This window comes from Oncorhynchus kisutch, linkage group LG10, assembly GCF_002021735.2.
Source record: "Oncorhynchus kisutch isolate 150728-3 linkage group LG10, Okis_V2, whole genome shotgun sequence".
Taxonomy (NCBI): Eukaryota; Metazoa; Chordata; class Actinopteri; order Salmoniformes; family Salmonidae; genus Oncorhynchus; species Oncorhynchus kisutch.
The window spans coordinates 23,104,715-23,119,714 of NC_034183.2; the positions used below are offsets into that span (position 1 = coordinate 23,104,715).

General features: G+C 41.5%; 1 protein-coding gene across 6 annotated transcripts in view; it reads right to left on the bottom strand.

Moving 5' to 3' along the window:
• LOC109897937 (leucine-rich repeat-containing protein 7-like) overlaps positions 1 to 15,000 on the bottom strand; it is a 129,338-nt gene that overhangs the window by 31,284 nt on the left and 83,054 nt on the right. For 4 of the 6 annotated variants that reach the window (XM_031833338.1, XM_031833340.1, XM_031833341.1 and 1 more), the window contains exons 10-19: positions 14,861 to 14,933; positions 13,828 to 13,845; positions 12,457 to 12,586; positions 11,043 to 11,158; positions 10,051 to 10,120; positions 9,831 to 9,930; positions 7,109 to 7,233; positions 6,843 to 7,025; positions 6,541 to 6,675; positions 612 to 723 (exon numbers count right to left, since the gene is read on the bottom strand). In XM_031833338.1, the coding sequence (XP_031689198.1) occupies positions 612 to 723; positions 6,541 to 6,675; positions 6,843 to 7,025; positions 7,109 to 7,233; positions 9,831 to 9,930; positions 10,051 to 10,120; positions 11,043 to 11,158; positions 12,457 to 12,586; positions 13,828 to 13,845; positions 14,861 to 14,933 (1,062 nt within the window). The remainder of the gene's footprint in view (positions 1 to 611; positions 724 to 6,540; positions 6,676 to 6,842; positions 7,026 to 7,108; positions 7,234 to 9,830; positions 9,931 to 10,050; positions 10,121 to 11,042; positions 11,159 to 12,456; positions 12,587 to 13,827; positions 13,846 to 14,860; positions 14,934 to 15,000) is intronic. The other 2 variants (XM_031833339.1, XM_031833343.1) reach the window with 1 other exon arrangement.

Sequence of the window (15,000 nt, forward strand, 5' to 3'; positions counted from 1 at the left end):
AAATCCAACAGCGAGCCATTATGTAATGGATTGCAATTAATATGCTTCATACCGTACCTCATTAGAATACAACACTCCCCAAGGACATTCTATAATAATTGTGCATTTCAGGACTATGTTTTGTAATCTCACAGGAGGAAACACGCATGCAATTAGAAAGAACAATAGCAAACACAGGGATTTTCACTGGAGAGCTTAGAATGCTTGAGGATTTTTCATGTCAGAACAGCATTAGAGCGGAGGGTGAGTGTTTTTACTGATAGATGGTCAGCCTCCCACCGATCGAGATATCAGCCCAAAATGGCCTGTAGCAACTAGTCAATCAGCTCACTCTGGTTTATCAGAGTGTGAGATTAAAAATACAGTATAGCCTCAGAATATAGATACTGGCTTTAAGACACATATACTGTATAGTGTAGTTCTTATAATTGGAGCATACAGTAACAGCTCTTCGTCAACTGTCAAGTTGACTGTAAATGCTCTAACATCACTGATAGGCTAATTTACAGCATTCAGATAGGGGAACAGAGGACAGTTATTGCATATCCTTAAATGATATTGGTTGTGTTTGTACTGAATTAGAATACCAGCGACAAAAGTTTGGGGCCTACCTTTCTTGTCTTTTCCCAGTAATACAACTTTTGGTTTGTACATGGGCGGTTCCACCAGGGTGGGCCTCATATCAGAGATACGGATGTCATTCGGAGAGCCGCCCATAGAATCCTGAGAAGAAAAATGTGTTATTACACAAAAGACAGAAACATAAAAACACACACACACACACAGCTTCTTTAACACCTTACCGACTTAACTCAACAATTTTGGTGAGGTTCCTGAGGGAGGAACTAACTAAAGGACACAAATATCGTACATAACTGTTCATTATTGTACTGCTTGTATATATTGCACTCATAGTGTCTACAGGAACTGATATATTTTCACTATTTCTCAGTGGGGTCCACTGGAGCATGTCCTATCTGAGACTTCCTGCTATCTTAGTGCCCAGAAGGCCAGCTGTTTGCGACAGGAGAGCCTGCTTCCCACACCTGAAGTCCCACATCTGCAGCCCTGCTCTGCTCACTGTTCCCACACAGGGCAGGCTGAGGTTGCTGAGCGAGGAGACAGCACCAGCCCAGGTTGCCTGGCAATCCCCAGGAACCACATCCCAAGAACACCCACTACACAGCAGCGTCTTACTGACATACCTGAATCTCACTCCATTTCCTGTCTCTGTCATTTTTACAATGCAAATGTGGCGCAAGTGTAAAAAGAAGCTGCAACAATTTCCAATAGCCGTGCGGTATATGTTGTAAAAGCTATAATTTCATAAGGAATACAATCCATATCTATGATGGAGCTACTATGAAGGTTTAGCATGTTCAGTGCAGAAGTTAAATGACACGCAACGATGCTGTCGTGTAACGGCTGCATTCAAAGCTCAATTTGATATATATACCTCCGTTTCAAGTATTCAAAGTGATTCAGTCCATTTTGATATATATACCTCCGTTTCAAGTATTCAAAGTGATTCAGTCCAATTTGATATATATACCTCCGTTTCAAGTATTCAAAGTGATTCTGTCCATTTTGACAGCTGCACCGTTTTCTGCTTTGGGTAAAAATGACACCTTAAATCACTCCCAAGGTTATGTTTCCATAATTGACCAACACCTTCTCTGTGCCTGGGAGTAATTGACAAGGCAGGCTCGATGCTTTGACCACATCTCAAATGAATGATTGATTAACTCATAACAAACAGCTGTGTAGAAACTGTAGTGTGTAATGCCACTAAGTGCTGGAGTTAGCCTTGGCACTGCCAGTCTTCTGCCCATTTGCACACAAAACTAACAGCTATATAAGCTACACTACAGTATACTGTATAAGCGGAGTTTTACCAGTCATGATCCACAGACTTTACATGAAACAATTCAAGTCCAGCTGTAGTACTGTACATTATATACATTACAGATCAACATATCTTTGCAATTGATAGTGTGGCAGTTAGCTTTCTTTCATCTTCATGGTTCATGCCAGTCAGACTTCGTTTCTCCAGATGTTTCATAGCCTTTGTCAAGGTGCACAGAGGCAGTGTGAAGTCACGCCAGCCGAGCCGTGGTTGAGCAGACTGCCTAATGTCTGATCTCACAGCCACTATGAGGCAGAAACAGGAAGAAGCTGTAACGGCTGATGATGTATTCTCTGGCTGTGGCAGCTTGGGAACCACGTGATGTAAAGAAATCTAAGCAAACAAACAAACACACATACAAACAAATAGAAAATGTAGAGGAAGTGTTCATGGTTCTACAAAAAAAAGTGTGTGTGAGGTAAAGAAGCATGGGTTATGGCATCAGCACCCCCCACCCAGTGCCCCAGTTCTCATTGCGTCACTCAAGGGTCTCTTTTCCTGGAGCTTTACGGGGGGAGACAGCATGAGGCAATCCAAAGCAGTAATGGACACAAAGCACACAGGACATTGCAGCTCTGTCAAAGGGCATTGCAGCTCTGTCAAAGAGAGGTAGCGATATAGCAGAGTTTGCCAAGCACAGGAGGACCTTCCAGCTTTAATGAAAATAAGCCGTTTCTAGCTGACACCTTGGAACCTATTTCTACTAGAAAAGGGATTCTATATATATTTTTATCTTACAGGTAAAAAATACATTTAAAAAAATCCCCATATCATCTTAACTTAAATCTATGTTAAAAGGACTAACAACCAGCATAAATGTATTTGCACCCCTGATGAATACGGCCCAAACCCTGGGCTCATACATTTATTAAAAAAATATTTAACCTTTATTTTGACATGGAGTCAATGCTGCAACCAAGGTCTCTTTTCAAGCACCACAATACACATCAAAATACAACAAACACATTAAACTACACATTCATATGCACAACAAAATACACATTATTATACACAATAGGCAAAAATAAAAACACAATCATAAAAAAGACACATTCTTCAGTAAAAAGGTCCTCTAACAACCGTCTGAAATGCAGTAAAGGCACCAATTGTGTACTGTAGATCATTCCACACATAAGGTGGAAGGAAATTATAGGCTGATTCACCTAACTCTCTAGACACCAAAGGAGTCTCCAGAGTTAACCAACCCTGTGAACAAGTTTGATAACTTGTCATTTAAAATCTTAATAGAGATGTTAAGTAAGTTGAAAGTTTGTGGAGCAGGGCTTTGTAAACAACAAGAGTGTAATGATGTGATCTACGTGACTTCAAAGAGGTCCAGTCAACCTTCTATTAATTACAGTGAAGAGTAATAAAATGAAGGGCGCTATGAAAAACAGCATCCAAGGGCTTAAGAGTAGAGGCAGCTGCACTTTGATAAATGGTATCACCATAATCAAGAACAGGTAGAAAGGTTGACAGCACAATCTGCTTCCTGCTGACTAGAGAGAGACAGGAACTGTCTCTGTTAAAAAAAAAAAGAAGAAGCTAACTTTAAAGCTCAGTCGTATGTTTTTAAAACGATCAATCATTGTCAATCCAAATACCAAGGTATTTGTATGCAGGGACTCGTTCGATTATAGAACCAGTCGATGAGTAAAGATGTAATACATCTGAGACAATCTTGCGAAAACTTGAAAACAACGCGTATTTAGTTTTGCCTGTATTAAGTATGAGTTATAAAATCAGTAAGGGATCCTGCACAAGTGCAAAATCAGACTGTAGCCTTGTCACAGCCAGGTCAGCACTCAGGCAATTGTGTACATAATAGTATCATCCGCATATATATTAAAAAACTTTTTTTTAAACCGATTGACCAATAGCATTTATATAAATAGTGAAAAGAACAGGTCCTAGTATCAACCCCTGCGGAACACATTTATGTAATTCAAGACTTAACCCCACCAATCACGATGGCCTGAGCTTACAAAGAAATGACCGTAAAAAGATACAAGAGACAGTACATATTGTATGTCCTGCTTTATTCAGCTCCAGATGCTGGCCACTTGACTCTGGGAACAGGCGTTTAGAGATTACCTATTCAGATCTAGCCTCTGAGTACCATTGACAATTAACACGGACCTATGCTCTGTTTGTTCAACAGCCTCTGCTGTTCATTGTACAGTATTTTTCTAGCCTTATCACAGCCAAAACTTCAGCGCCAGGTTACAATAAAAACAGCACCTCAGCAGACACTAACTCCTCTGCGTATTCAGAGAAAGAGAGCTAACGATTTAACAAAGACCCAGTTGAGGCCATCATGGGGGCTTTGAGGCTTCCAGATGAAAGGATCCTATGATCTCTGCAGGTTTTATTCACATCACCTCTAAAAAGCTTCCATGGCCCTGGATTTAACACATCATCCTCTCAAGCTCTGTCATGCCTGGCAGTATGTCAAAAACACTGAACCCTCCCACTGGGCAAAAATTGGTTGGATCAATGTTGTTTCCATGTCATTTCAACCCAAAAATGAAATGTGATGATGTAGAATCAATGTGGAAAACTGATTGGATTTGCAAAAAGTTATCAACGTAAGGGAATTTACTATATTTTTCACCAACATTTGTACCTAAAGTCAATGACAGGGTGACATTTGTGACTCGTTTCAGGAAAATACGCCTTCACAGGCGAGGCAATGAACGCAATATTTATTTATTTATTTTAATCCAAATGCGCCTTTGGACAGAAATGCCTTCTGGAACACGTGAACTTTCATGCACCTTAATAACAAATGTGTATGCCTGCAACTACGAATAAAATTGTTAAATTACGAGCCTAGTTGGTTTAGCCATGGAAAAAGCCAGGAACCTTCCAGCTAGCCATGATTGGTTGAGATAATGGATAGGCTGAACATGCCAGGAGGTGAGATGGGATTAGTCTGCCATGTAGTGCGCTTCTGTCTATAACATGAGCTGCTAAGTATGTGTAAATGTGTCATTTTTCTAAAGTGGCTTTTTTGAAAGACATCACGAAGAACTGCCAGTGTTGTTAAGGCTCTCCACTTTCTGAAGGCCCGAGTTTTGAAATCAGTGGAATGCCCGGTGAAAGCAGAGAATGATAGCTAAGGAAATGGAGAAAATTCAGGAGTTTGATTGCAAATGCGGAGGGAGTTGAAAGAGAACACAGAAGAAGGCTGTCGTGGGCAACCATGGCATCTGTGGCAGAGGGAGAAGCGTTTATCCATAATCAATATAGCTACATTTTCAGACACTGTACGTTTCAAAAGTAACATGTATGATCTGTGTAGTAACATTACTCATATCTCAGAGACATTTGCATTGCTAGTTATAGCTAACATTGAACCTAGCTAGTTGGTTAGCTTTAGCTATCTGTAGATTCATGCATGGTAGTAACATTCTGATTTTGGATTATGATTCATTGTTTAGCAAGCTAGCTTCATGTCTAAACAAAATACTCCACAAGTAACCATTTCACTGTACCGTTTACACCTTCTGTATTCTGTGAACGTGACAAATAAACTTAGATTTTACTTGATATAGTGTGTGTTTAGCAGGGATGTTAATGTGAAGAACAACATGACCTGCACGAAAGACAAATTAGGATTTAATGTTAGGCCAACGAGAGTTCAAGTTCTAAAAATCTCCGGTAGAATGCCCTGCTTTTATTAACATGCTAGAAACAAACCAAAACATTGTTTAGAAAGTTGCTTTTAGTTACCTTGTTTACTAGATTGACATACACTAAATTCATTTGTAAACGGATGGGTTTATTGGTGTTAAAATACACCAGTTATGCTATTTTGGACCATCATGCAGCCTGTTGTTTTTGTGTTTATACCTTTACATAACGACAATGACAAGTTTGATGTCGGACGACAATAGAATGTTCATGATGTCACTGCAACAACTGTAGACATGTCTAGTATAAACCAGCCTTTAGTCTTGAAATCTTTGGTTGTACACTACCATACCCACTGTTCAGAACATGGCCTCACGTGGAATCCTTAAAGAGAAGGGTGGGCCTAAGGCTTAATAGGGTGTGAACAATGCTGAATGAGTGTAGACAAAGAAGGGCTGTCCAGTAGGTGTACCTAAACATTCAAGGGCCATTTTCTCAAAAGTGGGGTTACAAGTTTATCAACTTTCAAAGCAGAATCACTTTTCCATTGTTCCTCAACTGTAGTGTATGATACACCATTTTCAACCTCCGAGTCTCTACTTTTATCCAATCTAAAAAACACAATTTCAAATTTTGCTACACAAGACCGAATCGAGCCAGTCGTTCACATTTTTGGTTGATTTCACATTAGTTGACAACTGACGTCTGCGCCCAGTGGGCTGAGCCTACATTAATCTATATCTTTCGAAATTACGTTCAGTACAACTGGTCTCACCTCTACCGGAACTCTCACGTTGAAACAGAGGCAACTGAGGACAACTAAATCTGACATAATCGCCTGAAAGAACCTTGAGGCTGCAGTGTAAACATTTATGTCATTACTCCCTCCCGCATCGTGCCCAATACAAGCTGTGGTTTAGTTTGTTTTCCTGGTGTTACAAGAGTGTAATAAGTACAACCTTCTTAATAACATGTCCCCAAAGAGATTGTTCCTGTACCTCTGAGCTCTCAGTCAGATCCTCCTTGTCCTTGCGCTTTGGGATGTCGATGGCAGAATTGTGGATTACACCCTGCTCTGTCATCTGAGTCTTGTTGAACTCTCTTTCTCTCTCTTTCATCTCTCTCTCCATCACCTGGAACAGGACACTCTGAGTGAAACATATTTATTCATCCAAAATATATATACATATATACTTACATACACACACACACACACACACACACACACACACACACATTAATAAGAGAGAGAGATGGTATGTGTGAGTCTCTGGGTGTGTGGTGTGACCTGGCCTGTTACCTCTTTGGGGGGCATGGGCCAGGGGGGCTCATACTGTTCTTGTTTTCGTGACTCCATATTGGTACCAGAGCAGTTAGTGCTGAGGGGATGCTGGTTCTTGCCCACCATGTTCTGCACTGACTTCACCATGTTCTTCAGATCCTCTGGGTACGGTGTAGGGTAGCGCTTCAGATTGATCTCAACCTGGACAGAGAGGATGGGCAAAAATAAGCGGGAATAACAAAATAAAAACAGTGAGAAACGCTCAACAAAAAGTCCTATGAAACCTTGACTTTTCCAGAGTTGTCCTCTTCCTCCTTCTTCTCCTCGAACTCAAAGGCCACAGTCATCCTCTGCTGACGCTGTTCCTCCCATAAGGTGGGGTTGAAACTGTCACTGTCTGACTGGTAGTCTACGGAGGATGGGCAGAGAGACAGGGAGGTGTCACTGACTTACTGTGCACTGGTCTCACACTGATGCGATTCTGACATGCTCACTTCACCACCAGCATACAGTGCACTCGCACATAACCTAACCAACTGTCAACTCCCTCAAAGTAGAGGTCTTCACTGGTTCAACAGACCTGAAATTCCGAGATCCGAGCAGTCGCAAGCGTCTACGGCTCATAAACGCTGACTTCTGTTCGGATCTGGGTCGGGTCTGATATAATTGCCACGGGTCTCAGGTATGTGCAATTAAAATGGATTTACCGACCGGACCCGATTTGACCCGTCATCTGTTCATTTAATGTGTGAGGTGATGATAACTGCACACGCTTATAATCTGTGTCAGCCAATTGCAAGTCAATAAAGCGCATAGCTTATGTACAGCTGAAACTGCTTCCGGCTGCTCACCTCACGTGTGTCTGCTGTTGAGGAGAGAGAGAGAGAGAGAGAGAACGAGAGAGAGAACGAGAGAGAGAGAGAACAAGAGAGAGAGAACGAGAGAGAGAGAGAGAGAGAGAGAGAAAGGAGTCTTGGCCTAGGCTACTGTTGATTGTGAAGATATTTTTCATTTAAGTAAAACTAAAGTTACAAGAGAAAGAGTATAGTGAAAAGAAGCCGACAAGACAATGTCCTTGGGGACAGGTTTCAATATTGTAGTGGACAAAGATGATAATTGTATATACTTGTTATTATTGGAAGCCTATTTAAGAATCTGTTTGTTTCATATTGTTGAGCCATTTTCTTTGGTCAAATTAAGTTCCAACTGTAATGTTGTATTTTCCACAATATAATAGAATTACCGCTAGGCCTGGGGCTACTCGCACTTAAAGCATGAAAAGCCAAAACCAAAGAGGGAAAGATTCTAACTTTATTTAATGTCGCAATATAACAACCTGTTCGTATTTTCCCTATAAACGATGACTTGACTTACTTTGGATATTGCCGAAATAAGGTAAAGACACTTTGGTGTGGTATGGTTACTGCAGGCCTACGAAGGTAGTGCGCACCAGTGCTCCAACTGACTCCGGACAATTGAACTTGAGGTGAGGAAGAATGTTTTAGGCCTACCAGAGTTACTCCTTTAATCTAACAGTATAATGCTTATCTTTATGCAAAATATTCTAAATAGAAAATTAACGAATTAGCCCCCTTCTTGTACGCCTATATCTGAGCAGACAAGTATAAAGAAATGCAGGTCGGTGTCGGGAACATGGCTCCGGCATATCTCCATCTTTCTCTCGGTCTCTCTAGGGCTAAGCCTAAGCTTCTTCTCCTTTACATTTATTTATAAAATGTATGAATATCATAGAGAGGACACCTAGACCTGTAGGCCTAAATGCATGCAATGCCCTGATGCATTTAGCGCATAAATCTCTAACAGCTGAACCGTAAAGTGGACAATTATTATTTTAGGAAAATAAAAACCAATAAAAAGATGGCTATGAAGTTTTGAATATGCTACACATCAAACAGTTTTTTCATTTGTTAGAGGTTTCATCTTTCTCTTCGGATCTGAACGAGTCTCTCGGATCTGAACCAGCACGGGTCTGTTTTTCCACGGGCTATTTTGGAACTGGTCTGACTTTCCTCAGGTCAATTCACCCACAACTTTTTGGACCCGTGAAGAGCTCTACCTCAAAGGGTAGTTCAGTGACAGGTGCTCTGCACACGTACTACTATACATTACTAGAATGGATAACAGGGTATATCAAACACCATTAATCAATTGTAAATACATATCCATGACACCTTAGCCATCACTAAATCACACACGCCACACTGGTCCTCAAAACAGGGGCCCCTCAGGAGTGCGTGCTCAGACCCCTCCTGTACTCCCTGTTCTCTCATGACTGCACAGCCAGGCATGACTCCAACACCATCATTAAATTTGCAGATGACACAACAGTGGTAGGCCTGATCACCGACAACAACAAGACAGCCTATAGGGAGGAGGTCAGAAACCTGGCCGTGTGGTGCCAGGACAACGACCTCTCCCTCAACGTGATCAAGACAAAGGAGATGGTTGTGGACTACAGGACCGAGCACGCCCCCATTCTCATCAATGGGACTGCAGTGGAGCAGGTTAAGAGCATCAAGTTCTTTGATGTCCACATCACCAACAAACTAAAATGGTGCAAGCACACCAAGACAGTTGTGAAGCGGGCACGACAAAACCTATTCCCCCCCAGGAGACAAAAGATTTGGCATGTGTCCTCAAATCCTCAAAAGGTTCTACAGCTGCACCATCCAGAGCTGGTTGCATCACTGCCTGGTACGGCAACTGCTCATCCTCCGACCGCAAGGCACTACAGAGGGCAGTGCGTATGGCCCAGTACATCACTGGGGCCAAGCTTCCTGCCATCCAGGACCTCTATACCAGGCAGTGTCAGAGGAAGGCCCTAAAAATGGTCAAAGACTCCACCTTAAGGTCTATACCTGTTGTATTCGGCGCAAGTGACTAATAAAATTTGATTTGATAGTAGTACTACATCCACTTTGAGGGAATAGTTGGCTGTCAGGATTTCCCCTCATGTCAGCATGTTACATGTAATTTCTACCTCACCCTCATCATGTCGTGGTTGCTGAGGGAACATGTAGTTGGTGAGGACCCTCTGCTTGGTCTCTGGATGGGCCTCGGTCTGGAGAGGGATCAGGGCCTTGGACTGCACACAGCACACATCATTAACTCTTCAAGTACCGCTGATACACAGGTATTACATCATTAGAATTTATCAGTAAATGTAATTTCTTCCCAAGAAAACAACACATAAGATCATATTTACCTGATTGTCTGATAGCCAAAGAGCAGCAAGATCTTTTAGTTTTGTGAACGTGAACGGAAGGTTTTTTAATCTGTGTAAGGGAGAAGAAGACAAAATAGGGAGTAAGAAGGCATATCATCTAATTGAGTACATATTTATGTTTATTAAACTTCAAAAGGTTACTTAATTTGCGATTAAAAGTGAGAAGTGATTATATGGAAATAATTCAGACAAGCTCAACTTCACATCATTCTCCACAGAGTGTGTAAGAGGCACATTGTGTTCTGATGTGTTCAAGGACACAGATCGACATATAGTCCAATGTGAAAAGCCAAGACTATTCCTCTGCCAAAGACAATCACAGCCTGCCTGCCTCTGACTGACTGACACCCACAACACAGGAAAGTTAACCAACACACAAAGGGGAAAAAGTAAGTTACCGTGGCAACACGCTCAGTGAACTTCACTTTGACAACAGAAATCTGTCAGTGGGAGACAGTGTTGATGGCTACCGTAGGTAGAACGAAGCAGGGTTGGAGTGACTGGATCCTCGTTCTGAGGAAGCCTATGTGGTTGAACGCTCAGCTCTGTGGTGTCGCGTGTGGACACAGGTCTGCCTAATGGGTGCCGTGTATTTAGTGATAGTATGGTTTAATTACCTTGGATCCAGTAAATCACTGGCAGAGCAACTAAACATCTCATAAAGAGCTTAATTAGCCCGGGGGCAGGGGAAGTGCTTTCTAATGTTGTGCAGCTATCTTAATGGGCCATTAGCAAAATAATAACCACTAGTTTATATAAACTCCTCAGAAGAATGTCCCATTCCACCTACGCGCTATGTAAATAAATAGACACACAACACAAGCCTACAGTATTAAGCTGTTTCCTTATCAAGGAGAGTGTGAGGAACATATGGATTCACTGTGTGTGTGTGTGTGTGTGTGTGTGTGTGTGTGTGTGTGTGTGTGTGTGTGTGTGTGTGTGTGTGTGTGTGTGTGGTAACCAATAGTAACCTATTGTCGCTTAAATTGAGAACATGTAGCTTGGTCATCTGCCCAATTTCGTCAGGTAGAAACTCCAGCTTATTGGAGCGCAACGACATGACTGTCACATTCTTACAGTTCCCAATCTGCAACAAAAGGGATGCAAGCATACATTTCAATGAACACTTTCCATCTTCCTTTCAACAAACCATATCAATTACAGAAATACATGCATTGTGTGTGAGTGTACAGTGGGGTCTGGAATTATTGGTTCCTCTGATAAAGACGAGCAAAAAAGACAGTGTAAAATAAATAACACAAATACTGAGATACACTATATATACACAAAAGTATGTGGACACTCCTTCAAATGAGTGGATTTGGCTATTTCAGCCACACCCGTTGCTGACAGGTGTATAAAATCGAGTACGCCTCCATTGGACTCTGGAGCAGTGGAAATGCGTTCTTTGGAGTGATGAATCATGCTTAACCACCTGGCAGTCCGTTGGACGAATCTGGGTTTGGCGGATGACAGGAGAACAGTACCTGTCCCAATGCAGAGTGCCAACTGTAAAGTTTGGTGGAGGAGGAATAATGGTCTGGGGCTGTTTTTCATGGTTCGGGCTAGGATCCTTAGTTCCAGTGAAAGGAAATCTTAAAGCTACAGCATACAATGACATTCTAGATGATTCTGTTCTTCCAACTTTTTGGCAACAGTTTGGGGAAGGCCCTTTCCTGTTTCAGCATGACAATGCCCCCCTGCACAAAGTAAGGTCAGTGTGGAAGAACTTGACTGGCCTGCACAGAGCCCTGACCTCAACCCCATGGAACACCTTTGGGGTGAATTGGAAAGCCCGACTTCAAGCCAAACCTAATCGCCCAACATCAATGGCGGACCTCACTAATGCTCTTGTGGCTGAATGGAAGTCCCCGCAGTAATGTTCCAACATCTAATGGAAAGCCTTCCCAGAAGAGTGAAGGCTGTTATAGCAGCAAAGGGGGGAACAACTCCATATTAATGCCCATGATTTTGGAAGGAGATGTTCAACGAGCAGGTGTCCACATACTTTTGGTAATGTAGTGTATATTGTATGCTCAAAAAATATATAAAAAATTATATTTGTTTTATACTAATACAATCGATCTTGGTAAAGTTCATGATGACATTGACCTTAACAAGGATCCCAGGACCAGTGGTAACAAAATAGCCTCATAACATCAACTATCCACCACCACATTTTACAGTACGGATGAGGTATGTTCTGCATATGCATTGTTCTTTCGAAGGCCAAACCCACCATTGGTGTATCTGGCAAAAGTTCCCATGTCATCGGACCTGTTTTGCTCATCTTTATCAAGGGATTGAATCATTTCGAACTCCACTGTATGTGTATGTGTGTATAGGATCAGTGTGAGGTTATTGGTGTGGGACAGACAGACATACCTCCCTGGGTAGTTCAACAAGGAAGTTCTCATCAGCAGAAAATGTGCGGAGGTTATGCAGGTAGCCAATGGTTGGGGGCAGGGACTCCAATTCATTACAGCTGCAGTCAAACTCTTCTAAAAGCGATAAACTGGGTAGAGAGAGGAGAAAGAGACCCTTAGGAATCCTTCGTGCCACAGCTACTTTCACTTGGTTAGTTATTGGTGTAAGAGCAACAAATTAATAGACGCAACATAACCAACACACTATCTACAATAATACAGGCAAAAATCACAATTCTGCATAGATACTCTACTTCACATGTCTTTGATGTACCATGTTAATATTTGCATAAGATTTTGTTAAGAACCTACAAAGCACAGACCAACTTCATTCGTCTGCTAAAAATGTGCTCTGAATTCTTAAAGTGGAACATTTAGATATATCATAATGATACAAATATTATTTCACTCAAAACACTGAGGAAAAGCCACCGGTAGATTCATTTCAGCCACAGGTTGCATTATTTTTTGTTGACAGATGGAGCCTTAGATGTTTGATCCCTCCTTGGTGTCCGTGGAAACAAATATTGATTGGGTTCCCTTTAAGACTAGATGCATCTAAGACATGTACAGGCTACAGAGGTGAAAATGGTCAATCAAGTGGATTCGTGAGAATCATGACAATATTCAAAAACCATGACTTGATAGAATGAGATACTCCTCTAGAAGGCAAACTAAAATAAAATAAACATGATTTGAACATAAACTGTATTAATCCCACGAGAGGAAATTAATCATTGATGTTGCTGACTCCCTTTCACTATCAGTATCTGGTGGTGCAGTATCTCTTTTCAATCAGAATATAATCAACAGTATGCTTTTAAAAATATATATTGAATATTATTCTCCAATTGAACTTCATGAATGACAAACTTCACTCTAAATCTTATATCTTAAACTCTAAAGCCACAGTGTTTATTGAGTCAAATGCCCTTGCCTCTTTGTCAGATTTGAAAGGACAATGGATTTGTAAGCTAAATCAACAACTGTCCAGCTTTAAAATGTCCTCCCACAGCCTCCAACAATTCTAAATTCAAGCTCCAACAGAGCGTATAGTGTACAATGTCAGTGTATATGACCAGGAGAGGACGAGGGTAAGAGAAGCCTCCCCTCACTGGACAGAGTTCATTTGTATTTATTGTACACACAGCAGTCATTAGCTTAACATTTGTCCCAGCTGGCCTCCCATATGCAGGACTTTCACTGGATCCCCTTCCCCGGCAGGAACATACAGTACAGACAGGGAACGTTAAGGTGAGCACTTGCCTGAATAAACATGCTGTGGCGAGGAGGAACGTGTACAGGAGACAGTGAGTCGCGGTCTACTTACCCTAATTTGGCGCGTCCACTAAGTGGCCCATTTTAGATGCATGTGAAATAACCACAACACACAAAACCGACCAATGACAAACCAAGAAAAAAAGGTGCACTGAAAACAGTATCACAGGCTTGGGGATAAGGATGAACATGACATGATGAGCTGTAAGTTGGTGACCCCTGACCTATTAGATCACAGTCTCAATGACATGGCATGTTCAGAGTTGACCCACAGAATTTCCTCTGACTCATTATATTTTCCAGATTAAACTTTTGATATAATATATACAGCATATCAAATAAAACAAATATATTAGGCCGGCTGTTGAAACTGCAATACTGGCACAGAGTCAACTCCTCTCAGAGAGCCATATTCCACAACAAATGAATGGCATACACACAAAATGTCAGTGCACATTTTGGAACAATGGTAAGGCGGAGGGGGGAAGAAAGAGAGAAAGAGAAAAAGAGAGAAAAAGAGAGAGAAAGAGAAAAAGAGAAAGAGAAAAAGAGAGAGAAAGAGAGAAAAAGAAAAAAGAGAAAGAGAGATGGACAGATCTATCTATCTATCTCCTCTCAGTGCCGCTAACTGAGACACAATGTACTGCATCACTCTACTTGGTGTGAACAGTGATGGAACCAATCAGCGTTAGTCAATGTGAGGTGAGAAGGAGCAGCAAGGAGAAGGTGCCAGACTCAGCAGAGTTTCAGAACCCTTCTATCCACAGGCCGTGTTGAATACAGCTCAGCAGCAAACCAGCGGCGGAGAAGACGAGATTCAACGTGTCAACCAGTTTTACCATCAAAATTACTGTCTCTGACTCCTTTTAATTTGGTTATGCAATAGATGCCCTAAAATTGACTGCCATTCAGTTCCATGATAGATAGTAACTAATAAACAAGACTTGGAATGTAGTTTAGCTTTTGGCGTAATAATTTCAAAACATTTTATTCGACTTGAGGGGAGTTCTGGGATTGCAATCTAAGAAGTGTATGTAAACAAAATAGTGCAATCGGTTTCATAATCGGTCTCATAAGGTACTCACCTTCCAATGGTGTTAGGCAGTGAGGTGAGCTGGTTGTCATCCACTTTTAATGTTGTGAGTTTTTTCAACATTCCTGCAATAGAGACAAACACTCGTTTGATTATTTAAAAAAAGGAACAAACAAAAAGCGAAGAACACAG